The sequence below is a fragment of the Ictidomys tridecemlineatus genome, chromosome 2, assembly GCF_052094955.1.
Source record: "Ictidomys tridecemlineatus isolate mIctTri1 chromosome 2, mIctTri1.hap1, whole genome shotgun sequence".
In the NCBI taxonomy this organism is placed as follows: Eukaryota; Metazoa; Chordata; class Mammalia; order Rodentia; family Sciuridae; genus Ictidomys; species Ictidomys tridecemlineatus.
Window position 1 is genome coordinate 178,470,802 of NC_135478.1, and position 25,798 is coordinate 178,496,599.

At 54.2% G+C, this 25,798-nt stretch overlaps 1 protein-coding gene across 18 annotated transcripts; it reads left to right on the forward strand.

Annotated features, from left to right (window-relative positions):
- On the forward strand, positions 1-25,163 carry Kcp (kielin cysteine rich BMP regulator). Of its 18 annotated transcripts, XM_078040250.1 has the most exons (43): positions 43-267; positions 1,605-1,686; positions 2,540-2,688; positions 3,206-3,395; positions 3,485-3,561; positions 4,657-4,741; positions 6,404-6,471; positions 6,690-6,786; positions 6,925-7,007; positions 7,200-7,293; positions 8,105-8,193; positions 10,090-10,183; positions 10,323-10,402; positions 10,479-10,572; positions 10,853-10,938; positions 11,009-11,090; positions 11,328-11,480; positions 11,556-11,662; positions 11,739-11,832; positions 12,424-12,597; positions 12,714-12,796; positions 12,940-13,033; positions 13,122-13,310; positions 13,709-13,879; positions 15,484-15,660; positions 16,052-16,137; positions 16,399-16,489; positions 16,604-16,686; positions 16,778-16,871; positions 17,949-18,122; positions 18,329-18,411; positions 19,002-19,122; positions 20,717-20,796; positions 20,969-21,068; positions 21,535-21,623; positions 21,916-22,018; positions 22,108-22,250; positions 22,523-22,695; positions 22,776-22,887; positions 22,960-23,061; positions 23,852-24,016; positions 24,247-24,553; positions 24,716-25,163. In XM_078040250.1, the coding sequence occupies exons 2-43, from the start codon at positions 1,605-1,607 to the stop codon at positions 24,985-24,987; spliced, it is 5,070 nt and encodes a 1,689-aa protein (XP_077896376.1). In that variant the 5' UTR covers positions 43-267; the 3' UTR covers positions 24,988-25,163. The 18 variants fall into 18 exon arrangements, 11 of the variants coding, with proteins under 11 accessions (XP_077896383.1, XP_077896382.1, XP_077896381.1 ...); XM_040291643.2 differs by lacking the exon at positions 1,605-1,686 and having other exon boundaries at positions 36-267; positions 16,835-16,871; XM_040291642.2 differs by lacking the exon at positions 1,605-1,686 and having other exon boundaries at positions 37-267.
- The last annotated feature ends 635 nt before the right edge of the window (positions 25,164-25,798 follow it).

Below are 25,798 nucleotides of genomic sequence, written 5' to 3' on the forward strand. Positions count from 1 at the left end.
CCCCTGGGCGAGGTGCCCATCGGGGAAGCAGGCGCCACGGGGCTGAATGATGGAAGCCAGGGGCCCTCCCTGAACAAAGACTGGGTGGGAGGCGGTCTGTCTCCCCACCCCGCCTTCCCCAGCGCCTGCTGAGCCGAGACGGTAGACAGCAAGGCAAGCCGAGCTGGGCGGGAGGAGCGAGCATGGCCATGGCAGGGGCCGCGCTCCTGCCCCTGGTCCTGCAGCTCGGGAGCCTGGCGCTGACTGGAGGCAGCGTCGCCACGGGAGGTGAGTTGGGAGCCAAGGACCTGGGGACCACAGTGTGCCCCCGCCTCTTGCTCCGTCCAGCCTCCAGGACGCTCTGGGGCCCGGGCTGCTCCTCCCTGCTCAGCTGGGCTGCGCGCCCCTCGGGCCAGCCTGGGTCCTTTCTGTCCTCCCTGTCTGTGGGGCGATCGGGGCTGGGGAGACCGCGACTAAGGCAGAAGTCCGGGAATGGGAAAGGGCCTCCGGCTATCTGGGCAGAGGGGTTCTTGCAGGCAGCGGTGGGGTGGGAGAGAGGCAGCCCTGAATCTGCCTGAGTCTGAAGTTAATTATTTGTCATGAGGAAGCAGAGTGGGGGGGTGGGGGAAGGAGTTCGGCCATGGGAGTTGACTCTGAGTCTGGCCCTCTGCCAGGGGTCAGGCAGGAATGGAGGGCTTTCTGCAGGGACTGAACAGGGGGAGGCTTAGAGGGGAGCAACCAGGTTTGTGTCACTCTTGGGAGCCCTTTCAGCAGGTGTCTCCAGGTGAGGGATTGGCCCTGTCTTCACCTGGGGTCGCCAGAGGAGCCCTTGGGCCTTCCTGACCCCCTTTTTGTGCCTGCTTAAGCAGGACTGGAGGAGTGACCTGGGATGCAGAGCCATAGCGGTAGGGTGATAAGCCGGGTAAACTCAGGCTTGGGTGGAAGGTTTCATATGCTAAGACCACATAGTGGGCAGCCTAGTGTGAATGGGAAGGAAGTTGGGTCTTGGGGTCATGCCAAGACAAAGTGCCATTCCCAGTGACAAGATGACCTGCACAAGAGATGGAAATGAGAACATGAGAGTGCTGGTGAAGTAAATCTGGGGGCTTAGAATCTCTGATAGGGGTAGGTAGCAGGGCAGGCTGGAAAGATGGGTGGAGCTGGTGAGAGGTCACATTTGAGCTTTTGGCTGGGAGACTTCAGCTTGTAATTCAGAAGGTCACCTGAGAGAGAGGAGCAGCTAGCTGGAAGCTAGGGAGACTTTTTAGCCTCTCAGTAGAGACAGAGGGAAAAGGAGAGGAGGGGCAAGCTTTAGGGGGATTTGGGTGGGGTACAAAAGAGAGATGCTGAGCTCCATATTTCTGACTTAGGTATCTGGATTGGTGGGATGGCATTAACCAAGCCAAGAGGCAAGTTTAGTCTGGAACTAGAATCCCCTTCTGGCTTGGTAGTGGCTGTAGGGGGACATTATTTCCTTGCCTCATAGGCCCAGTGAGAAACCCTTTCAGCCACCAGAAACTAGCCTCACTAGCGAGCTGAGCTGTGAAAGTTCACTCCCCTCCCTCAGGCTCTTCCTCTCTCACCTCCTCCTGGGACCCTCCACTGCCCACCCCCTTCCCCCCTAGATGTCTATGGGAAGCAACCCCTGGAGTCAGCATGTTGCCCCCTGCCTCCTTCTTACTTCCCTGACTCAAGAGAGAGATCAAGGTGAGATTGTGCCAGCAGCCTTCCCACCCCAGGCCTGAATTTAGAGACGCACCCCACTGCTCTGGCATAGCATCATCTAAACCCAGGGAGGTCTGTCTTCACTGGGCCTGGAATATTAGAGGCTAGTGGAGACCCTGCTGGCACTTCCCCAAAATTCTTCAGGAAATGCAGCCAGGCCCTGCTTTCTGGCCTTGCTTCCTGTGGGATCACCAGACCCTCTGCCACAGGCCTGTGAAACAGTAGTCAGGCAGGGGTGGGGGGACAACTGCCCCTCCCTAAGCACCTTTCCTGCAGTGGTGCCTTTTTTTTTTTTTTTTGACAGGTGTAGACAGGGGAGGGTGGGACTGCTCTCATGAAAAGACTCCTACTAGATCATGGCTACTTACAGAAGCCCCCTTGCAGGAGTCTAGCATCCCCAATTCTGCACTTGAGTCTGCATTGGCCCTGGACTTTCCAGCAAGACATGTCAGGTCCCTGGATCTTCTTTGACCCAAGAAATGATAGATGATCCTGACATTCCCACCCCATGACAAAGTCATCAGAGATTCAGGGCAGGCTGCAGGGAGGCCCAGGTCTGGATTGCTCTGTGTCCCTAGTAGATCAGTATCCCTGGGTGTCACACCTAATTAGGAGGCAGAGTTGGTCTGGACCACTTTTGTTCCTCCACCTTCTCCCATGTCCCCACCCCAGTTTTCACTACCACACCCCCATAGTCTCCGTCCCCTTCCTTAGATGATGGATAGAGTGTAGTTCAGGAGGTGACCCTCCTCCCCTGCATGACTCAGAGGACAGAACTCAGGAAACCTTGCCAGCCCTTGCCTGTAGGCCCACAGTTCATTCTTGTGTCCTTCAGGTGAGGTTGTCCCCAGGGAACCCTTTGGGCTTGCTGACATCCATGATTACAGGCAGCAGGCACACACCCATTCCCTGGCTCTTGCTGGACAGCCCTTGGAGGAGCGGTTGGGGCAGCTAGAGGCTGAGGTGCTGGAGCTCAGAGAGCAGGTATGATGGGCAGGGCCCTGCGAATTGGGTAGTATGGCTTTTACATAGTCAGGGGAGGAGGGTGGGCTTGGGTGTGAGTGGCCTGGGGTCCCTAAAACAGAGTTTAAGTTTAAATGCCCATGGAGTGGTTCTTATCGGAATAGTTCTTAACATCTGTTTTTTTCATGAAGAACCTGCAGGTTCTTTATTTTGTTCATCCAGATTTTCAGTCTCTCATGTGTTTGGCAAATATGAAAGAATCCCTCCTACATATAATGCATCACCAGGGAAGCTTCTGGATGGGTAAAGAAGTCTTTAACTATTGGGTGGAGGACAGATCCCCATTTTGTCCAAGGAGGGACTTGGGAGCTCTGTGTTTCCTGAGAACTATTTGAGCTAAATGCTGATTGAGGGGGACCTCTGCTCTGGAATTGTCAATTTTCCTTCTCATCCTGCCTCAGTTTCTGTACCCACAAATCCATGAGAAATGGGGGAAGTTGAGCCAATGCCTACTACCCCTTCCCTTCTCTTCTCCCAGAACAGGGACCTGCAGGAAAGGGTGAAGCGGCTAGAATCCTGTGAGTGCCACCTGGCCTCTTCCCAGTGCTGGGGACTGGGACGCATCTGGCCTGAAGGGGCTCGTTGGGAGCCTGATGCCTGTACGGCCTGCATCTGCCAGGATGGGGCTGCACGCTGTGGTCCCCAGCCCAACCTGCCCCATTGTCATGGTTAGTGCCACCCCATCCACCTACTGGTGCTGCCTCAGGACCTGGAGATGGTGTTGAGTACCTAAGTGGTGGCACTGTCCCCTCCTCAGGCTGCAAGCACAATGGTCAGACCTACAGCCATGGGGAGACCTTCTCCCCAGACACCTGCTCCATCTGCCACTGCCAGGTGAGTTCCTGTGACATAACTAGTTGTCCCAAACCTGACCCTCTCACTTGTCTATCTCACTTCAGCTACCTGTTGACAAAGTGGTAGCTGAATGTTGGGTGACAGGTTCTGCCTGCCCCTCCCCCAGACTTTGCTGAGTGGTTCTGCTTTCTGGAATTCAATTCTCACACACTATTTTTTTTTGTACCAGGGATTGAACCCAGTGAGGCTTAGCCACTGAGCCACATCCCCAGCCCTTTTTGTATTTTATTTAGAGACAGGGTCTCACTGAGCTGCTTAGGGCCTCACAAATTGCTCATGCTGGCTTTGAACTTGAGATACTCTTGCCTCTTAGCCTCCCAAGCCACTAAGATTATAGGCATGTGTCACATGCCAATCCTTATGCTCTTGATGGTGCCCCGAAATCCTTTGATTTGGGCCTGTCCAACAGTGGCATGGGGGATAGCGGATAGTGGTGGGCTGAGGCTGTCTTCCTTCCTCACTCTATCCTCTGTGTGACCCTCATCGTCCCCACCCTTCCACTTGCCTGGTCTTCTATCTCAGACCTTCCCTGCCTGCCTGTTCTTTCTCTCCCAGCTTCAGAAGCCATCGTCTTTCGGCCTTTTCTTCCTCACTCCTCCACTGTGAAAGCACTTAGCAGGCACATTGGTACACACCTTTTAATCCCAGCCACTCAGGAGGCCAAGATGGGTGGATTGCATTCAGGGTCAGCCTGAGCAACTTAGTGAGACCCTGACTTAAAATAAAAAATAAAGGGCTAGGGATGTATCTCAGAGGTAGAGTGCCCCTAGGTCAAATTCCCAGTATTGTAAAGAGAGGAAGGGAGGGGGAGAAAGGTCCAGGGGGGAGGTTGGGCAAAGGTTCTTTATACCCTTCCTAGGATATTCACTCCTGGGAAGTTGCAGGCACTTGTAAGAGAGGGATCTCAGGGGTCAAGGATGATGGTGGTGGGCTGAAGCATGTCTTTTCTGCCTTTGAGCTGAGTAAAACCTGTATTGTCCAAGCCAACTCGTCCTCTTGCTCCCTGACAAGCCTAGCCTGGGGAGAGTTTGGGGTTCTGGAGGCCCCGCAGCCACTCTAGTCTGCTTCCCACAGGAAGGAACCATAACCTGTACCCAGAGACCATGCCCAAGAGGACCTTGCCCTGAGCCAGGAGCATGCTGTGCACACTGTGAACCAGGTCAGCCTGCTGCCAGGCTCAGTTGTCCCTCCTGCACATGTTCTAGGGACCCAGAGCTGTAGTCTGCCATCTCGGCGTGAGTAAGCTAGCTCCCTCTCTCAGTGCTAGAGAAGTAAATGATCAGTGCTCAAGTCATCAGACACTGACCCTGGCCCGGGACAGAGCCAGAAACCATAAGGGAGACAGGCACTGGACCTTTTTCCAGCTCCTTAGGGAGCTTCTAATCTAGTTGAGAAGATAAAAATGTATATTTAATTTTACACAAGATCTAAGATCCAATGAATAGATGAGAGGTAGTGTAGAAGGTAGAATATGGTTTGCCAGAGGAAGGGACACAGACCAGCCAGTCAGGGTGGCTTTATAGACAAAAGGTTGCCTGAGCTGATCTTCAAGAGAAAGTGGGATTTCACCAGAAGGAGGAGTAATTGAGGGCCCTTTGTGCACAAGAACTGGGTGGGGAGAGGTCTAAGGCACACATCAGTCAGTGAAGGCTCATGGGAACAGGCTGCTAAAAGCCTTAGAGTCTGGACATTGGTGAGTGTGGGAGTGGGCAATGGGGAGCCATTGAAGCCCCAAAAGTCAGAGTGTGGCATGTTCAAAGAGGTGTCTGGGGAATATTCATTTGGTATGGGCTGGATGAAGAGAGATGGGGCAGGGGCAGATCTGTTAGGGCTGTTGTGTAGGCATGGAATCAGGTATGGCAGAAGGCTATGGAGAGGGTCATGTTTATAAAGGATGGGCAGGAACTGATGACTGGTTGGCTTCTAGGGATTAACAGAGATTGAACTTGGGAAACTAGGAGAGCAGTGGTCTAGTGACAATAGGAGAGATGGAAGGAAGAGGAGGCAGTAGCTCTACAGGGGTTGACACCGGTTCCTAGTAGAGAGTGGGGACAGGTTGTCAGACTCAGCAAATAAAAAATATAGGATGCCTTGTTAAATCTGATCCACTTTGTGTGTGTGTGTGTGTGTGTGTGTGTTCACTGCTCAATTTGAATTTAAAATAGCATCTAATTTTTTAGTATAAGTATATCCCATGCAATATTTAAGACATTCTTATACTAAAAATTTATGTGTTATTTATCTGAAACTCAAATGTTACTGAGTGTCCTCTATTTTATCTAGCAACCTTATCTGGAGACAAGTCTCAGCTGGCATTGAGAAAGGAAGGGCAAGGCTCAGACCAGTGAGGGCTGGAAATGCAGCCTGAGAATTTTGTCCAGAGCCAAGGACTAAAGCCTTGGGAGTTGATGGATCTCAAAGAAAAGGGACACTGGTGTAGCTCAGTAGCATAGCACTTGCCTGGCACGCACAAGGCCCTGGGTTCCATCCCCAGCACCTTAAGAATAAAATTGTACAACTCAAAGAAAAGGATACATACACACATCTTTCAGGGCATGTGATGCCTCAGGGCCACTGTTAACCTACATGATGCTTTTGATGAAAGAAAAAAAAAAGGCACTGCTTTCAAGACACACTTCCCATCTGCTGTGAAATAGAAGAAATATACTGATTATGTTAGAGGCAGACCCTTGACTCCTATCTGCTGAAAAGGTGCAATGAATATCAAAGTCTCTGAAGTCTGGGCCTTGAATGGTGCTCCCTTGGTATGGTGCTCAGTCCTCTGGATCTCTTACTTGTGGGCCTGGGCCTGGTTTTTCAGGCTGCCCTGAGGGCCGCAGGGCTGGGGAAACATGGCAACCAGAGCCCTGTGTCACCTGCACCTGCCAGGTAAGAGAATCAGCACCTGGCCCCAGCCACCACCCACATACCTGCTGCTTAGCACAAGCCAGGCCTGGCCATGTCATGCCAATCTGGGGCCAGATAGGGCTGCTACCTCTACCCAGGCAATGGGTCCTGAAGCCTGCTAGACCTGCAAGGTCAGCAGAGTAACCCAGCTTGGGCAGTGGAGAGGGAGGAGGGAGGGAGGGCTTAGTGTTTGCCCACAGGCAGGGACCGTGCGGTGCCAGGGGTCTTCATGCTCTGAGCTCAACTGCCTGGAGAGCTACACTCCACCTGGAGAGTGCTGCCCTGTCTGCCGGCCAGGTGACTTCCTGCCCTGCCTGCTCCACCCCCTCAGCCCCAGCGGTCCAGTACCTTCCTGGGGTCATGCCTTCCCTTGGGGGGATGTCTACCCTCCCTGCTCTCTAGTGACCCATCTATCATCCTGGCAACCCTCCTTAGGCTGTGAGTATGAGGGACAGCTGTATGAGGAGGGGGCCAGCTTCCTGCCCAGCTCCAATCCCTGTCTCCAGTGTTCCTGCCAGGTGAGTCCCCTGCCACCTCTGCAAGGTCTGCTCTTTTTTGGACAACCCTGCCCCACCTTGGACCATGTCAAACACTCTGTCAGTCCCTCACATGCCTTTTGAGAGCTGGTGCCAGCAAAGTTTTCCCTCCATCCCTGCCCAACACTTGCCTACCACACCTGCTCTGGAGTTACAGCCATTGGTGTGTTTCAGAGGAGCCTGGTTCGTTGTGTGCCCCTGAAGTGCCCACCCAGCCCCTGCCCTGAGCCAGTCTTGAGGCCTGGACACTGCTGCCCAGCCTGCCAAGGTGAGAACCCCTGACCCTTTCCTCACGGAGTCCCCAGTGGGGCTATTACACCATTTCTTCTGTGGTTTGACCAGTGAGGGAGCATCGCCAGTCTAAGCCTGCTCTGGAGCAACAATGCCTGAGCTCAAATCCTGATATTGTCACACAGTGGTTGTGGGACTCTAAGTCCCTCTGTGCCTCAGTTTCCCCATTTGTAAGATGTACGTGATGATATTCTATATCTCATAGTGTTGCGTAATAAATGATCATGATTTTCTACTTTGGGAACCCCAACACAGAAGTCAAGGGGTCAGTCCCCTGGGATGACCACTAGAGGGTAAACCTGAGTTATATGGCAATATTGTAAAATAATGTCATAAAAGCAGAAATAAAAGCTGGGGCCAGTACCCAGGAAACTCAGGGGAAGGAGAACTAATCCAGCTGGACACAGGAAGGAAAGGCCACTTAAGGCAACACTTAAGGATAAAGAGCAGTTAGCTGGGTGATAGGCTGAGAAGGCAGAGGACATTCCAGGAAGAGGGGACAGTGTGAGTGAAGACTTGGCCCTGACACTCGGGGTTGGGGGGATGTTAGTGGGACTGTGCACGTAGGCACAAATGACCAAGGTTAAAGAGAGGGGTGAGCTGAGTAGGTAGGTGTGGCTGTGTTGCCCAAGGGAGGCAGGGGAATGGTAGGCTAGAGAGGAGGCCTCACCCTGCCTGGGGTCTAGGCCGAGGCATGGCCTGGTCTGGCCAAGGCATGTGAGCAGAGGAGGGAGAGAAGGCTGACGCCAGGTACTAGGCCAGCTCCCACCAGGCCTCTCTGTCCCCAGCCCCAGGCTGCACAGAAGGTGGCTCTCAGAGGGACCATGGCCAAGAATGGACTGCACCTGGGGACCCCTGCCGGATCTGCCAATGCCTGGTGAGTCCCAAGACTATACCTGAGCTGTCCCTCACTCCACCCTGCCCTCACAACTACAGTCCACTGAACAGATCCTCTGGGCAGTGGGAGGGGACAGTGATGGAGAAGACTGAATCCTGGGTGCTGTGAGCCCAGGGCCTAGCATGCACACATATGTGCCCAGCTGTAAGCACAGGTGTCTGGCAGGGTTTGTGATCTGTCCTAACTCAAGGAGCTCAGGGGTAGAAGGAGGGGAGAGAGGTGACAGGATATGACAGGCAGAAACTCCCTGAGGGAGAAGCACAGTTTGACTTTGGCACCCAGTTCCATAGCCACTGCTGCATGTGTCCCCTGAGCCCTTGAAATGTGACTGGTCAGAATTGAGATGAGGTAAGTGTGCAAGGCACATCAATTCCAAAGATGTATTAGGATAAAACAAAATGTAAAATAGCTTGTGAACATGTTTTGTGTTGAAATAATATTTTGAATATATTGGATAAATTGAATATATTATTAAAATTTATTTTCTCTATTTATTTTTTTTTATTTTTTTAAAAGTTGGCTCTGAGAGAATTTAACATGACCTACATGACTTGCATTACATTGCTCTAGGGCAGCACAGATCTAGAACAACTTCATGGAAGGGATGGTATTTGCCTAGACATTACAGGATGAGTCGGATTTGAGGAGGGGAAAGTGGAATAGGGAAGCTAGGGACCCGTAGGCACTAATGTCAGGCAGGTACACAGAGGAGGGTTGTCTCATGGGGGCTGGAGCCAGGGCCAGAGTTTCCTATGGCCTGCTAAAGAGTAGGACTCCATTGTGAAGGCCACTGGAAACATGTCCTCCCCCTCCCTGTTCACATGGGCCCTTGCCATCTGTAAGAAGAGTCACTGACTGCCCATACCCTGGTGGGGTTGAAAGTAAAGAGCCCAGGGATGAAGAGTGAATTGAAGGGATAGTGTCTGTTGCAAATAGACCCCAAGAATGTAGCAGCAGCTTCCAGCCATGGACACCACACCAACCCTTCTCTCATTTCATCCCACCATAAGTATGTCTATTTTTTCCAGGTAGGTATAATAAGTCACAGAGTGCTTAAGTAATACGCTAGGTTATACTATATTAATTTCCTGGGGCTGCCATAACAAAGAACCCCAACTGAGTGGCCCAAGCAATAGAAATTTATTCTCCCACGGTTCTGGAGGCCAGAAATCCAAGATCAAGGTGTAAGCAGGGTTGGTCCTTTCAGTGGGCTATGAAGGAGGATCTGCTCCATGCCCGTCTCCTAGCTTCTGGTGGTAGCTGGCAGTCCTTGGCTGTAGAATCTCCACCCTCATCTTCTCATGGCATTCTCCCGTGTGTGTCTGGGTCTAAACTACCTGCCCCCTCCCTTTTTTTAAACATTTGGAGATTTCTTTTTTTTTTTACTTTTTATTTTAGTTATTGATGGGCCTTTATTATTTATTTACTTATTTACATGTGGTGCTGAGAATCGAACCCAGTGCCTCACACATGCTAAGCAAGCACGCTACCCTCTCCCTTTTTATAAGGACACCACTCATAGTGGATGAGGGTCCCACTTACCACTATTCTCTCATCTTTGTTGTTTTTTTCTTTTGGGGGCTGGGGGAACTGGGGATTGAATTCCAGGGCATTCTACCATTGAATTTGCAATCCTCTTGCCTCAGCCTCCTTCCTGGGATTACAGATGTGTGCAGCTATACTGGCTAACCTCTTCTTAACTAATTATATCTATAACCCTATTTCCAAATAAGATCACATTCTGAGGTACTTGCATTTGGGGGACAGTTCAACCCATAACAACCTCCAATGGGCAAATGGCTGGAACTCCAATGCTGTTTCTGCCATGTGGCTGAGCCCTGACAGCTCTCCCCTGCTCATCCTGTCCTCTACCAGGAGGGCCACATCCAGTGCCGCCAGCGAGAATGTGCCAGCCTGTGCCCATACCCTGCCCGGCCCCTCCCAGGCACCTGCTGCCCAGTGTGTGATGGTGAGTTGGTGGGTGGATCAGGGTGCTGATCCCAGAGGGGCTCAGAAAGCTGATGGCTGGCCCAGCTCCAGTCTCCCGTGAAGGCCAGGAGTGAGGCTGGGAGGGGACCCTGAGCAGTCTGGGCACCTCTTCTCTGCAGGCTGTTTCCTAAATGGGCGGGAGCACCGCAGCGGGGAGCCAGTGGGCTCCGGGGACCCCTGCTTGCAGTGCCGCTGTGCTGTGAGTGTGGCTTCCTAGCAGGGAGGGCCTGGCTTCCTGGCCTGCCTGCTGCCTGCTGACCAGACCCTATTGGCAGAATGGGAGTGTCCAGTGTGAGCCTCTGCCCTGCCCGCCCGTGCCCTGCAGACACCCAGGCAGGATCCCTGGGCAGTGCTGTCCAGTCTGTGACAGTGAGTAGGGCCTGGGGTGACCATGGGAGGGGAAGGCACTGGCTGCAGAGAAGTTCCTAGGTGGGTGGACTTCACTTCCCTTGTACCCACTCAGGAGAGTCCCCACCTCACCTTCTCATGGCAAAGTGATGCTGTGGTATGAAGAGGGTGCTGGCAGGGTCTCCAGGAAGACATGGCTGTGTGTTCTTTGTCAGAGGGGAGAATGGATGTTTTGGGGTAGCATGAGGTTTCTCTGTCAGCTGCCAGCCCTGTCCTCTTAGCCTCCTGTCCTCCTGTCCAGGCTGTGAGTACCAGGGACACCAGTATCAGAGTCAGGAGACTTTCAGTCTCCAAGAGAGTGGCCGCTGCATTCGCTGCTCTTGCCAGGTGGGCAATCCTATCTCCTGCCCAGGTCTGTCTCACTCCTTGAGGGCCTCTTACCTGGCCTTCCTTCTAGGCTGGTGAGGTCTCCTGTGAGGAGCAGGAGTGCCCAGTCGCTCCCTGTGGCCCGCCTACCTCTGGCCCCCAGCTCTGCCCAGGTGTGTGTCGGGGCCGCAGGGGAGGGGGTTGGCAACTGCCAAAGGTGCTGCTTCCAGGGGAATGGAGAGGGACCTTGCTTCTTTGCAGTAAAGGGAGAGGGTCCACTAATCATTCCAGAGTGTGCAGAGCCTAATTGGGGGGGGGGGCGGTGATGAGCCAGAGTCTCTGAGGGTTGGTGAGGACAGGATAGGTGGGAGGTCTTCCAGTTGCCATGGTGACAGCCCCCCTTGCTGTAGCCTGTGTGCTTGATGGAGAAGAGTTTGCTGAGGGGGTCCAGTGGGAGCCCGATGGTCAGCCCTGCACTTCCTGCTCCTGCCAAGATGGGATGCCTGTGTGCAGGGCTGTGCTCTGCCCCCCAACCCCTTGCCAGCACCCCACCCAGCCTCCTGGTGAGTATTCTTGCCCAGATCTTGGCTTTCTTCCCTTGCTTTGCCCAACCCACCCTGACCAGCCTGCCCTGCCAGGTGCCTGCTGCCCCAGCTGTGAGAGCTGCACCTACCATGGCCAAGTGTATGCCAATGGGCTGAACTTCACGGATGCCGACAGCCCTTGCCACACCTGCCGCTGTGAGGTACCTGCTGAGGCTTGTGCTGCCCTGCTGAGCCCCTCCTGGGGCCTGCCCCCATGGCCCTCTCCCCTGCTCCCAGGATGGGACTGTGAGGTGCTCTTTGGTCTACTGTCCTCCCATGACCTGTGCCAGGCCTCAGAGTGGACCCAGCCAGTGCTGCCCCAAGTGTCCAGGTATGTGCTTTTTGCTCATGGTCCCATAAGCCTGATGGATGTCTTTCTAAACTATTTTTGGTTCCTCACAGCTAAGAATTCTCTGGAACTTATAGGGTGTGGGTGGGTGGAGAGTAGGGATTTATTAACCCTTTGTACACTTCCTCTTCCAATGCCCACCTTTCAGATACTCACATATGCACCTGAATAACAGGGTCCTGCAACAAGTGTTTGCATCTGCCATGTAGGAAACCGGGTGCTGGGGTGCAGTGGGACATTATCTCTACATGCATGGAGAATTCTGTGCTAGGGTGCGTGTCACAAACCAGGCACATGTGTGTAAGCTCTTCACCCCTTCACCCTCAGAGACAAAACTGCCTGCAGGTACAAGCTCAAATGCACACACACACACACACACACACACACACACACACACTAGCATACGCTTGGAGCAATATACTTGCATGCACAGGTGCACACGGCCCTCCTTGGGGGCAACTCCCAAGCTGGTACTTTCCCAGTGGCTCTGGACTCCATGGGCAGAGGGGCTTTCTTCTGTACCTAGTGCTGTCAGCCTTTGCTCTGTTCCTGTCCCCACTGTATACTTCCCAGACTGCATCCTGGAGAAACAGGTGTTTGTGGATGGTGAGAGCTTCTCCCACCCTGGAGACCCCTGCCAGGAGTGTCAGTGTCAGGAAGGCCATGCCCTCTGTCAGCCTCGGGCCTGCCCCAAGGCCCTCTGTGCCCACCCGCTGCCTGGTACCTGCTGCCAGAACAACTGCAGTGGTGAGGTCAATGGGATTCGGAGGGGGTGCTTCTGGTACAGCTCTGCCCCACCCTACAGGCATTTAGGCCTGGGCACAGCAGAGCCTCCCCCAGACCTATAGCTGCCCCTTCCCTAGGCTGTGCCTATGGTGGGAAAGAGTACCCCAACGGAGCAGATTTCCCTCACCCATCTGACCCCTGCCGTTTGTGTCACTGCCTGGTGAGTGCGACAGAAAAGAGGAGCTCAACAGAGTGGAGGTGGGACTTGGGGAAGTCAGGAGGGGTCCAAGAGATGGGGTGGAAAGGGGTGGGGGTCTCCCTGGCCTCCTCCCACTCACCGGGCTGGCATCTATCCATCCGCAGGGGGGCAACGTGCAGTGCCTGGCCCGCCGCTGCCCGCCGCTGCCCTGTCCAGAGCCGGTCCTGCCACAGGGAGACTGCTGCCCGCAGTGCCCGGGTAGGAACCGCACTCTTTGGCCGCTGCTCCCCAGGAGCCCTTGGCGCCCCCTCCCTGGACGCTCTTCTTGCAATTTCTCTCCCCGCAGCTTCTCCCGCGGGCTGCATGTGGCCTGGGTTCACTGTCCCCGCCCGCCACCAGGAACACTTCTCCCCGCCCGGCGACCCCTGCCGTCGCTGCCTCTGCCTCGATGGCTCGGTGTCCTGCCAGCGTCTGCCCTGCCTGCCCGCACTCTGCGCCCATCCACGCCAGGGACCCTGCTGCCCCTCTTGCGATGGTACCGCCTGGGCGTCTCCTCCGGACTGGTCAGCGGCCTCATCTCCTGGCCACTGCCTGCACCGGCCACGCCAGCGCCCTTTGCTTGGCGCCCCCTGCTCAGCCCCGGATGCTCTGCCACCTGGATCTCTCTCCACCACCCGGCCTCCCACACTGGGGTTCTCAGTAATGTAGGACTGGGGGTGTAGCTCAGCGGCAGAGCACTTGGCTATGATGCAGGAGGCCCAGTGTTCCATCCCCATCACACACACACACACACACACACACTCTCTCTCTCTCTCTCTCTCTCTCTCTCTCTCTCTCACACACCCCGCACACAGTAAGGACCATTGTCCTTCATCAGGGACTGGGAGCTAGCCGCCCACCGCCCCTCAGCCCAGCCCTCGCCCTTCTCCCTAGGCTGCCTGTACCAGGGGAAGGAGTTCGCCAGCGGGGAGCGCTTCCCATCACCCAGCGTTGCTTGCCACACGTGCCTCTGCTGGGAGGGCAGCGTCAGTTGTGAGCCCAGGGTTTGTGCCCCAGCACAGTGCCCCTTCCCGGCCAGGGACGGCTGCTGTCCTGCCTGTGATGGTGAGAGGCAGGGGATAGGGACTGAGGGGAGCCAGGGGAGGACTGGAGAGCTGGGTCAGCGTTCTTGGGAAGACCTAGAATACTTTTTACAGAAAGAAAAAGGCTCTGAGCCAGGTGCGGTGGTGCAGGACTGTAGCCCAGCTACTCTAGGCAGGAGGATCGCTTGAACCCCTGAGTTGAGACCATCCTAGGCAATAGAGTGAGACCTTGTATAGGGAGATGGGGGAGAAGAGGGAGCCTCAGAGACTGAACGTCCTAGACTAAAGTCTGTATTTGCTCTTGTCTTTGATACCGCGTGTCTGTGTGATCTTGGACAAGTTAAATAATTGTCCTGGGCCTAATTTTTTTTCTTTCCCTTTTTTTTTGGGGGGGGGTGAGATTGAACTCAGGGGCACTCAACCACTGAGCCACATCCCCAGACCTTTTTTTGTATTTTATTTAGAGACAGGGTCTCACTGAGTTGCATAGTACCTCACCATTGCTGAGGCTTTGAACTTGAGATCCTCCTGCCTCAGCCTCTCAAGTTGCTGGGATTATAGGCCTAAGCCACCATGCCCAGCCTCTTTCTTTCTTTTTAAAAAATATTTTTAGTTGTAGATGGACACAATACCTTTACTTTATTTATTTATTTTTATGTACTGCTCAGGATTGAACCCAATGCCTCACAAGTGCTGTACCACTGAGCCACAATTCCACCCCCCAAGCCTAATTTTTAACTCCTATAAAAAAGAGTCGAACCAGACCCAGTTCCCAAGTCTTTGTACTAGCTTAGAATTTTTTGCTATACACCTCCTACCAACTGTAGTTTATTTAATACTTTTCTTCAAATGAACTCACTTATTATTTTAAATTTATTTAGAAAGGAGTTATATCATACAGTACATGAATACAATTAAAATATAATATTGTTAGCTTCTAGTTAGATACTTTTTCCTGTCAAGACTAGAGCCTGAGATTCAGGCTCACTCAGGGATTAAACCCAGTGGTGCTTAACCACTGAGCCACATCACCAGCCGTTTTATTTTGAGACAGGGTCTTGCTAAGTTACTTAGGGCCTCACTAAGTTGCTGAGGCTGGCTTTGAACTTGTGATACTCCTGCTTCAGGTTCCAATGCTGCTGGAATTGTAAGCATGAGCCACCATGCCTAGCTTACCCTCTCCTTTTAAAAAGGGCTGTGAGTCAGCATCAGAGAGGAGCCCAGCACAGGCTGACCGCACCATGGGGCCCCATTACCATCCTTGAGTAACAAGAGGGCTTGAAACAGCATTGGAAAGGGGATACCCTGGGCCTCCACCACCTAACCCACTTGGGCTACTCCCAGCTCTATGCCGGTGGCCTGCTGAGTGTTTATCTCAGGAACAGATCCTCCTGGGCTTCCTTCTATAGATGGACAGGGGACTTTCTTACAGGCTGTCTAGTCCAAACCCACTTGTCCCCTTGTGGTTCCTTTGCCTCCTGGCCTGGACTGGTCCCCTGCCTTCCTCCTAGGGACCAGGTCTTTGAGGACTTGGCCCCTGCTAGACCCAAGATCAAAACCAAGTAACTGGCTTTCCTCTCATCCCTTTCTTCCCATACCCACCCCTCTCTCTCTCCTCTCTGGAAGGCTGTGAGTACCTGGGGGAGTCCTACCTGAGTCTCCAGGAATTCTCAGATCCCCGAGAGCCCTGCAACCTGTGCACCTGCCTGGGAGGATTTGTGACCTGCAGCCGCCAGCCCTGTGAGCCTCTGGGTTGCAGCCACCCACTCACCCCACCTGGGCGCTGCTGCCCAACATGTCAGGGTAGGTCTGCACCTGCCCTTCCATACCTCCTGCTAGGGCTCCCCAGGGCCCTGGTTGCCAGAAGTCTAGAGCTTTGCCACCCAGCTGAGCCCCATCAGCCTTCCCTCACACACACACACACACACACACACACACACACACACACACACACACACACACAGGAGCATGCAAATCTTGCCATCTGCAGCCTAGCTGATGGCTGTCCTCCACATCCCTTACTTTCTTCCTCTCCTAACCTCACTGATCTCTCCCTAAGCTTTGAGGGAGGCCCCCAGGCGTGGCTGTGTGTGTGTGTGTGTGTGTGTGTGTGTGTGTGTGTGTGTGTGTGTGCATGTGACAGCAGAGGACTCCGTTGATGGCGGCCTTCCCATTGCGTTCCCCACTCTGCCAGGATGCTTCTACCATGGGGTCACTGCTGCCCTTGGAGAAACCCTTCCTGATCCACTTGATCCCACCTGCTCCCTCTGCACCTGCCAGGTGAGGCAGTGCCTCTGGGGACTTGGTAACCTTTATCTCTTATCCTCTTTGGAAGGGGTTATCTCCACCCAGGCCACAAGTAGTTCCCTCTGCCTGCAGTGTCTTGGGGACACAGTTGGGCTTAGGTTTCCTGGGCCAGGGAGGGGGTTGGGGCCTGGCAGGTTTAGTAGGAGCACCTGCCAAAGGGCAGCACAGCCTAGTCTGAAGATGCGATGGAGTGACTTGGGGGTCAGAAGTGGTAACATGGCCTCTCTTTCCCAGGAAGGTTCCATGCATTGCAAGAAGAAGCCATGTTCCTCGGTTCTCTGCACGCACCCCTCTCCAGGACCCTGCTTCTGCCCTGTTTGCCATAGTGAGTCCATTTCCATGTGTTGGGGCCCCCTCTTCCTTCCCTCCATGTCTGCAGGCCTGGGGTTGGGCAGGGCAGGGTGGCACAGGCCCCACCCAGGAAGTGTGTCCCCCACAGGCTGCCTCTCTCAAGGCCGAGAGTACCAGGATGGTGAGGAGTTTGAGGGGCCCTTAGGCAGCTGTGAACAGTGTCGCTGTCAGGTACAGCAGGGATTTGGGAAGGTGCTGGGCGAGGCTGGGCCACCGCGCCTCCAGGTCTTGCGGCAAATCTCTGATTCTGCATCTCCTGTAGGCTGGCCAGGTCAGCTGTGTGCGGCTGCGGTGCCCACCCCTGCCCTGCCTGTTACAGGTCACAGAGCCAGGGAGCTGCTGCCCTCGCTGCAGAGGTATGCCTGGCCCTCAGGACTGCCCCATGTTTCAGCCCCTCACCCTGTATCCCTCCATCTGCCCCCCACTCTTCCCTCAGCTCTTCTGCTGCCTTCCCACCTCCCTGTCCACCCTCTGTCCCTTTCTTGCCTCTGCCCTTGACTATCATCTAGTCCACCTTAGCTCTTCCTCCCTCTCCCTGACCAGACCACTCTTCCAGGTGCTCATTAGATTTCCCTGAAGCTGCCCCTCTTCCTAACCACACCCCATTCATAATAATAATCATGATAATTGACATTTTTCTGAACTAAGGCTCTGAACTAAGTACTTTACTTAGTGCCAGGCTCTGAGCGAAGCACTTTACTACTATTATCTCATTTAATCAGAATCTTCCCAGATAAGTGCTGCCATTACATCTATTTTACAGACAAGAAAACAGAGGTACAGGGCTGGGGATATAGCTCAGTTGGTAGAGTGCTTGCCTCACATGCACAAGGCCCTGGGTTCAATCCCCAGAAAGAAAGAAAATAGAAGTATACAGAGCTAACACAACTTGCCTGTGGTCACTGGGGTGAGTAGGTAGCAGAGTTGAAATGTGCATCCTAGCTAGGAACATGAGCCTTTCTTAGCTTGCCTGCTGCCACTCACCCAGACACCACTCAGCATGGTGTAGTTCACACAAAGCCAGCACAGCAGCCCCACTTTCCCCCAGAGGACAGGATGGCAGGACAGGTGCAATCCCATTTAACACAGGGGAGACCGAGGCCTGGAGATACCTGAGGCACATGATCATTGACAGAGCTGTTCATTCATTCCTCGTGCATACATTATCCACCTGCTGTATGCCAGTGCTGCCCATGCTAGACAGTGCCTGCTGCTTGCAGCTTGTTCTAGCAAGCAGACACAGAGCAGGATTAGAACCTAGGTGCTCTGACCCCTCCACACAGATCGGAATTCTGCCCCAGCACATCTCCCTGCCACATCCCTGTAGACCCCTTCCTAGTGCCCACATGTCCTGGGGACCACAGGGGTGGTGGACAAGGGCAGATGATCAGATCTCAGACTCAAAGCTTATTCCTGTCCACCTGGGACTGCAGGCTGCCTCGCTCACGGGGAGGAGCACCCTGAAGGCAGTAGCTGGGTGCCCCCTGACAGCCCCTGCTCCTCCTGCATGTGTCACGAGGGTATCGTCACTTGTGCCAGTGTCCAGTGTGTCAGCTCCTGTGCCCAGCCCCACCAGGGGCCCACTGACTGCTGCCCTCGTTGCTCTGGTACTGGGACCTGGAACAGGGAGGGATCACGGTGGTCATACCTCCCTGTGTGCTGGACTGGGCATCAGAGGGGGTGGCTCCAGGAGAAGTGTTCCCTACTTACATTCACCCCAGTTCCTGGTGAGGGGGACCTGGAGGGAGGATAACCCCATCCTGGCATGATGCCAGCCTGAAAACTCCCTGCTCTCTCTTACCCCACCCCCAAGACTGTGTGCATGACGGTCGGAAGTATGAGCCTGGGGAGAGCTTCCAGCCAGGGGCTGACCCCTGCGAATTGTGCATCTGTGAGGTAGGACGGGTGGAGCTGAGGGCTGGGGGCATCCTGGGGAGGCCCAGCCAAGCCGGACATTGCATGGAGCAGGCACCATGGGAGTCCAAGTCAAGAGTGTGACCCTGAGGCCAGGAGCTGAGGCAGGGTTTGGGCCAGTAGGACTAGAAGTTTGGATCAAGACACAGGGCACAGGGCCCGAGTGTGGAGTGAGCAGTGCACAAGCGCTCCTGGACAGACTGTGGGGTGGGGGGGTAGAGGGCGTGGCAGGGCCAACTGGTGTGCAAATGCATCCAAAGGTAATGGTGAGCCATGGAAGGTGAATGATGTCATAGATCAGGAGAGAGGGGGAGGATGGCATGAGAGGACAGAAGGTCAAAAGTCACATGAGGGTTCAGGCCCAAGTGACTGAAAGGGGAAGTGACATCACCTCTGGGAATTAGGACACTGGTGGGGGGCTAGTTTAGGGAGACACTCTCTTCAGAGTTGGGCCACCCACAGCCTGGAGAATGGCACAGCAAGCAGATGGGGTACCCGGAAACCAGGGAAGGGGATGGCTCTTGGCTTTCATGGCCTGGGACCCACTTCCGGCTCATTCATTCTTGTTGTAGTCACAGTCTGAGGGGCCTCCCAGCCTTCACTGTCGCCGGCGGCAGTGTCCCAGCCTGCTGGACTGCCCACCTAGCCAGCTTCTGCCCCCTGATGCCCAGCACTGCTGCCCCACCTGTGCCCGTGAGTCCCGGGAGACGGAAGTAGATGAGGGAAGTGCAGCCACCCCAGGTTGATGCTGGAACAGCTAGCCAGCCCTCCTCCCCTGCCCCTTCCCACCCTTTCCTGGCTCCAGGGGACTGTTCTGTAAGCCTTGCACTGGCGAATGTGGTCTGCACAGCCCCAAGGGGAGAGAGGGAAGCTGGCTGTGGCCCCTTGCAGCTCTCAAGTGGAGTGCAATTAGTACAGCTTCTTGCCCAGCAGGTGGCGCTGCAGGGTGGCAGTTGAACTAGTTGTTGACTCCTTGCAGGTTGTGAGGTGAGGACCAGCAGGGCATTGAATGGTCAGTCTCAGGGGTGGAGGGAGCTATTCTGTTTTCTGTTCTGTCTGTCCCTCCCACATTTTCTTTCTTTTTGGAATAATGACTTTAAAGATTGGGAAGAAGAATAAAGAAATGTTATTCATTCAAATACAAAAAGATAGTCAAATTAGTCTGGTGCAGTGGCACATACCTATAATCCCAGCAACTCAGGAGGCTGAGACAGGAGGATCACAAGTTTGAGGGCAACCTCAGAAAATTAGTGAGACCCTCAGCAATTTAGTTAGATCCTGTCTCAAAATAAAAAGTAAAAGGGGCTGGGGATGTAGTTTGGCAGAGAGCACTCCTGGATTTAATCCCCAGTACCACCCCCAAAAGAAAGACAGTCAAATTATTTTTTGGATTTATTTCCTGGATTTAATCCTTGCAGTTTACCTGACACAGCCATTACATATTTGTTATGAAAGTAATATTTTTTCAGCATCTGGTAGTATACCAGCTTTGAAATGATAACCTAGCTTTGCAAGGCAGGCTAATGTGATCCCACATATGTAAGATGTGCTTTATAGGATGAGGACCACATTCTCCTCCCTTTTTTATAATTTCTTATTGTGGCAAAATACATATAATGTATAATTTACTATCTTAACTATATTTAAGTGTATAGTTCAGTGATGTTAAAAATATTCATAATTATGCACCTATCACCACCATCCATCAGGGAGAACTATTCTTAAAATACTTGCTAGAGTGAGAAGTGGATAATACTTCCGGAGATTAGAAGAAGGATCATTTGTTAAGCACCTAATGCATGCCGCACACTGCACATAGGGCTTCTAATGAACACTATTTCATTTAATTTTCACAATTACCTTTTTACAGATGAAGAAACTGAGGTCTTGAGAGGTTGATTAATTTGCCTGAAAATGGCACCGGAATTGAGTGCTGGAGACAAGATTAGAACCTGGGAAGTCTGGCTCTTTATGGTTGTTATTCTGTTTGAGCCAAATTATATCAAAGGAAGTAACAGAGAGCAGGTCCAGAAGTCTGGCTGTTCCTAGTGGCCTCAGGCTGAAGGAGTCATACTATCAGTTTTCAGGGTTCCCATCTTGATACCTGGCAAAATTCCTTTAGAAAGACCAAACTTTTCTTTGCTGAGCTAAAGGGAAGCACATTTATCCTCCCTGGAGTCAAAAATGCTAGTAAATACACCTTGGGCCCAAGAACTCTGGAGACAGCTAGGGTGGCAGTCCCTGCCCCCGACCCTTTCATCCCCCACACTGGGTCTTGTCTTCACAGAGGCGCTGAGTAACTGCACAGAGGGCCTGCTGGGCTCTGAGCTGGCCCCACTAGACCCCTGCTACACCTGCCAGTGCCAGGTGAGTCCTCCTGCCCTAGGGGCTCTGAATCCCATCCTCCTCTGTGGTCTGTGGGCTCACCTGAACTTTGCTCATTTGTCCTGAATGTCACATCTCACCCACATCCTACTCGTAACTATGTCCTGCCAACACTGCTGTGCTCTACCCACTGTGTTCACATGACAATGAACAGGACCTGACATGGCTCTGCACTCACCGGGCCTGTCCTCAGCTCAGCTGTCCCCTGTTGGAGCACCATATTCCCCCAGGGAGCTGCTGCCCTGTGTGCCAGGGTAAGTGACCAACCTGGCAGCTGCTGTGAGAAAGGATCCCAGGAGAGACATGGGAGGTGGTGACATTCAGGAGGTGGCTTGGGGTCTGCACTCAGTTTTCATTCTGTTGTAGAAATGTAGAGCCTATATGTTGGGGTGGAGAAGAGACCCATGAGGCAGAGGGAGGTGGGGGATGAAGTCTGGATTCTCAAGTCCTGGCCTGAGGCTTTTCCAAGATCTCAGGAACCTCAGGCCACTAACAGGACACTGCACTGTGGATCTAGCAGCTGTGTCCAGGAAAAGGTTCCAGGCTCTGGCCCTTTGGGCCTCTGGCCCTAATGACATCCAGCTTTCTGTATATTGATTGAGGAAATCAGCACCACCAAGGTGTTGGTGGAATCGGGTGGGCACTTCGCTACCCAGATGCTCAGAGCGAGCTCCAGGGAGGGAGGGCACAGCTGGATGGCTCCCATTCATTTCTCCTTAGAATGTGTGGTAGAGGCCAGTGGCCGGAGAGTGGCCGATGGAGAGAGCTGGCGGGACCCCAGCAACGCCTGCATTGCTTGCACCTGCCAAGTAACCTGGGAGAAGATGTGGTGGGGGAGGGGTGGACCATATAGATAGACCCAGAGAAGAGCACAGGGCATCCATCAGCAAATATGGGGTCTTTGAGGGGCTGAGGCATCTCTGTGCTGGGGTAAGGAGTTGGGGGCTGGATTTTATTACCTGCTTGGATCACAGTATGGGTGTTCCTGTGGGGTAGGGGTAGGCAGCCAGAAGGGGCTGCTGCCTAGGAGGCCCCCAGAAATGTGAGGCCAGGGACTCCAGGTCTTGCAGAAAATGCCTACAGCAAGGATGTTGTCTGCAGCGGGGTCATGTGGAATGCCACCTTGAGGAGTGCCAGGCCCTTTCCTGTCCCCATGGCTGGCTGAAAGTGCCCAAGCCTGGCAGCTGCTGTGAGCAATGCCAAGGTGAGGGGCCAGAACGATGGGGAGGGGGAAGAGAGACCTGGCGCATATATGGGGGAGGTGCCAACCCATCGTGTCTCTTGTCCCTTCAGCTCCCACCCAGTCGTGTGTCCACCAGGGCCGTCAGGTGGCTGTCGGGGAGCACTGGGCAGTGGACACCTGCACCAGCTGCTCTTGCGTGGCTGGCACTGTGCGCTGCCAGAGCCAGCGCTGTCCACCGCTTTCTTGTGGCCAGGTGAGTGCTGAGGTTGAAGCAGTGGAGGCAAGGTTGCACCTGGCACTGCCATCCCAGGGCGACAGGGGTGGAGACTAGGAGGCTGAGTTTCCGCCGAGTCTGGGAGCCGACGGGTAGGAGGGAAGGTGCTGTTCCTAAAGTAGCCACCAGGTGGTGCCCTGAGTCTGCTCGCAGTGAGCCCGGGAGCAGGCATGAGAGGCTGGGAGATGGGGTGGCTCCCAGAGCGTGGGCTGGAGCTCCCCGGGTCTGAAGGTGTCTGGGGCTGAGGCCAGGACGAGGCCCCTGCCCTGAGTCCTGGCAGTTGCTGCCCTCGCTGCCTACCCCGGCCCGCTTCCTGCATGGCCTTCGGAGACCCCCACTACCGCACCTTCGACGGCCGCCTGCTGCACTTCCAGGGCAGCTGCAGCTATGTGCTGGCCAAAGACTGCCATGGCGGGGACTTCAGGTGCGCACCTCCTCTCCCTTCCCTTTACCCCTACACACGACCTAGCTGAATCTTGTCACACTGACCTTTTTTCCCCATAGTGTGCATGTGACCAACAATGACCGGGGCCGCAGAGGTGTGGCCTGGACCCAAGAGGTGGCAGTGCTGTTGGGAGACATGGTTGTGCAGCTGCTGCACGGCAAGACAGTCATGGTGAGCAGAAGACCCAGGGAAAGCTGGTCCTGTGCGGTGCACCTCTCTATTCCACTTTGGCCTTTTCTACAGGTGGATGGCAGCCCAGTGGCCCTGCCCTTCCTGCAGGAGCCTCTGCTGTATGTGGAGCTGTGGGGACGCTCTGTGATCCTGCACACCCAGCCTGGGCTCAAGGTGTGGCAAAAGGGAGAAAGCTGGTTGGGGCTGTGCTTCCAAACCCAGGGCTGGGGAGTCTTGGGCCTGTTAAAGTTTCTGTATCTGTAGAGGGAGTGGGAGTGCCCTTACATCCTGGACCTAATGAGATAGTGGAGGTGGGAGAGTTCTGCTGGATTCCCAGGAAAGAAATCCGGCACAGAGACCTCTGGGGCAGCCAGAGGAGTTCAGCGCCTAGTTTTAATCTTGGCTCAGCCACTCCTACACTGGAGCTCTTGAGCTACTACCAACCTTCTCTGGACCTCAGTTTTCTCAAGTGTGAGAATGGGGTTCCTAGGGGTCGGGAGGATGTCAACCAAAGTCTCCTAGGAGATATCTGAGGTTCCTCCTGATTCCTATGTGGAAGAGAAACTTGTTCCCTGCCCCTGGCCAGAAGCACAGCTTATAAATTCTTAAAATCAAGCTGTGTGCACTTCTGATCCAGACTCAATTGTGCTCTGTCTTGTGTAAGGCCCGAGTGCCCAGGAGACTGCGAATCTCTGGAAGTGGGCTGCATTCCACTTTGGGCCCAGTTTAGGGATACAGATGGAAGCCATGGCAGCACTTCCTGTCGTGTTTGCCCTGGGATGCACCACATGTGCCAACTTGGCCCAGGCCAAGGCGACATCCTCTCCATGGGGAGTCTGTACTTGTTTATCTTCCTCTGCTATTGCACAGGGTGTGCCACCTCAGTGCATGGGACCATGATGAACCTGGGCTTTTGGGGGTCCTTCTCCTTCCCCATTTCCCAGTCCCGGGCCTCTCTGCACAGGTACTGTGGGATGGGCAGTCCCAGGTGGAGGTGAGCGTGCCAGGCTCCTACCGGGGCCAGACTTGTGGACTTTGTGGGAACTTCAATGGCTTTGCCCAGGATGATCTACAGGGCCCTGACGGGCTGCTCCTGCCTACAGAAGCTGCATTTGGGAACAGCTGGCAGGTGAGTGGCACAGGAGCCAGAACCTGTGAAAGGCTGACCTTAAAAAAGTTGCTCACTTACCGTGGGCCTTGGTTTTTCATCTGTAATATGAGGTCAAGGAGAAGGTAAACAGTGCTTCCTTTGCTTTTATTGGAGTTTTTGAGGTTAAAACAAATGACTGTCTGGGAAGAGCTTCAAAGGCCCCACATGCAAAGATCAAGGCTCACCTCAAGGTTGCTCTCCCCACCTAGGTTCCAGAGGGGCCAAGTCCTGGCCGGCCTTGTTCTGCAGGCCAGGAAGTGGATCCATGCCGGGCAGCAGGTTATCGTGCCAGGCGTGAGGCCAATGCCCGGTGTGGGCTGCTGAGATCCTCCCCATTCCATCGCTGCCATGCTGTGGTGCCACCGGAGCCCTTCTTTGCTGCCTGTGTGTATGACCTATGTGCTTGTGGCCCTGGCTCCTCAGCTGACACCTGCCTCTGTGATGTCTTGGAAGCCTATGCCAGCCACTGTCGCCAGGCAGGGGTGACACCTGCCTGGCGGGGCCCTACACTCTGTGGTGAGGGGGTGATGCCCAGCATTGGGGGAGGGGACAGTGCAAAGAAGGGTAGCCCAAAGCTCAGCCCAGATGGGGTCGATATTTAGAGGCCAGCAAGGAGGGGGTATACAACTGAAGCAGTGTTGGGGATCCCTGTGACCCCGCTTTCCACTCTGCCTGCAGTGATGGGCTGCCCCCTGGACCGTGGATTTGTGTTTGATGAGTGTGGCCCACCCTGTCCCCGCACCTGCTTCAACCAGCATGTTCCCCTTGGAGACCTGGAAGCCCACTGTGTGAGGCCCTGTGTTCCTGGCTGCCAGTGTCCTGCAGGCCTGGTGGAGCATGAAGCCCACTGTATCCCTCCTGAGGCCTGCCCTCCAGTCCTGCTCACCGGGGACCAGCCACCCAGCACTCTGCCCAGCCCCAGTTGCGAGCAGCTCCTTGCTTCGCCCTGAGACAGGAAGATAATAGACCAGGACTCATCAGGCCTAAGGTCTCCCCTTGGTGAGCAGCAGCCTCCCTGGCCAGAGCTGTGGAAACAACGCCCTGGTTGGACCTGGGGAGCCTGGACCTGTGTCCTGCAAAGCCCCTGTTGGTATTGAAAAACAATAAATTCTGGGCCTTCCCAAGACTTCCTTGTTGTGTTTCCTCCTGGTGCTGGGGAGGCAGCTGGGCTGCTTGGAACATGGGGCTCAGTGGTCAGTGTCCTTCAAGTCAGAGGGTTTTGCACAGTCCTCACATTAGTATCCCTGGGCTGCTTCAACTGGCCATGGCTTGGTGCTGTCTGGGGAACCTAAAAGTGTGCAGGAGGACCCAGGTGCCCTGGTCCTTGCCTTATGCTTAGTCTATGGCAGTACCAAATGCTCAGGTACCTTCTGGGTCACTTTAAGAACTCCATTCCTGGGGAGAAGAGATGATAGGCTGTGATGAAATACAGGTACATGTGCATGCATACACACAAACACTCTTTAGAAACACGTGTAAAGTGTGCATGCACACTTGGGAAGACTCATCATAAGGGGAGAACATCATAGGTGCTTTTGAAATGAACAAGGTCACCAGGCATGTTAGTGCACCTCTGTGGGGGACCAACCTCGCGTGTGACTGAGTTAACTCTCCTGCTGGGCAATATGTTGTCAGGCACCCATGCTGCTAGACTGCCCCGCTCTTCTAGGGTTGGAGTGACTGTGTCTTCATGCCTGGGTGTGCTTCCTACAGCCCCATGGGTGAAGCTATGCTCACCTGTTCCTTTGTAATATAACCCCT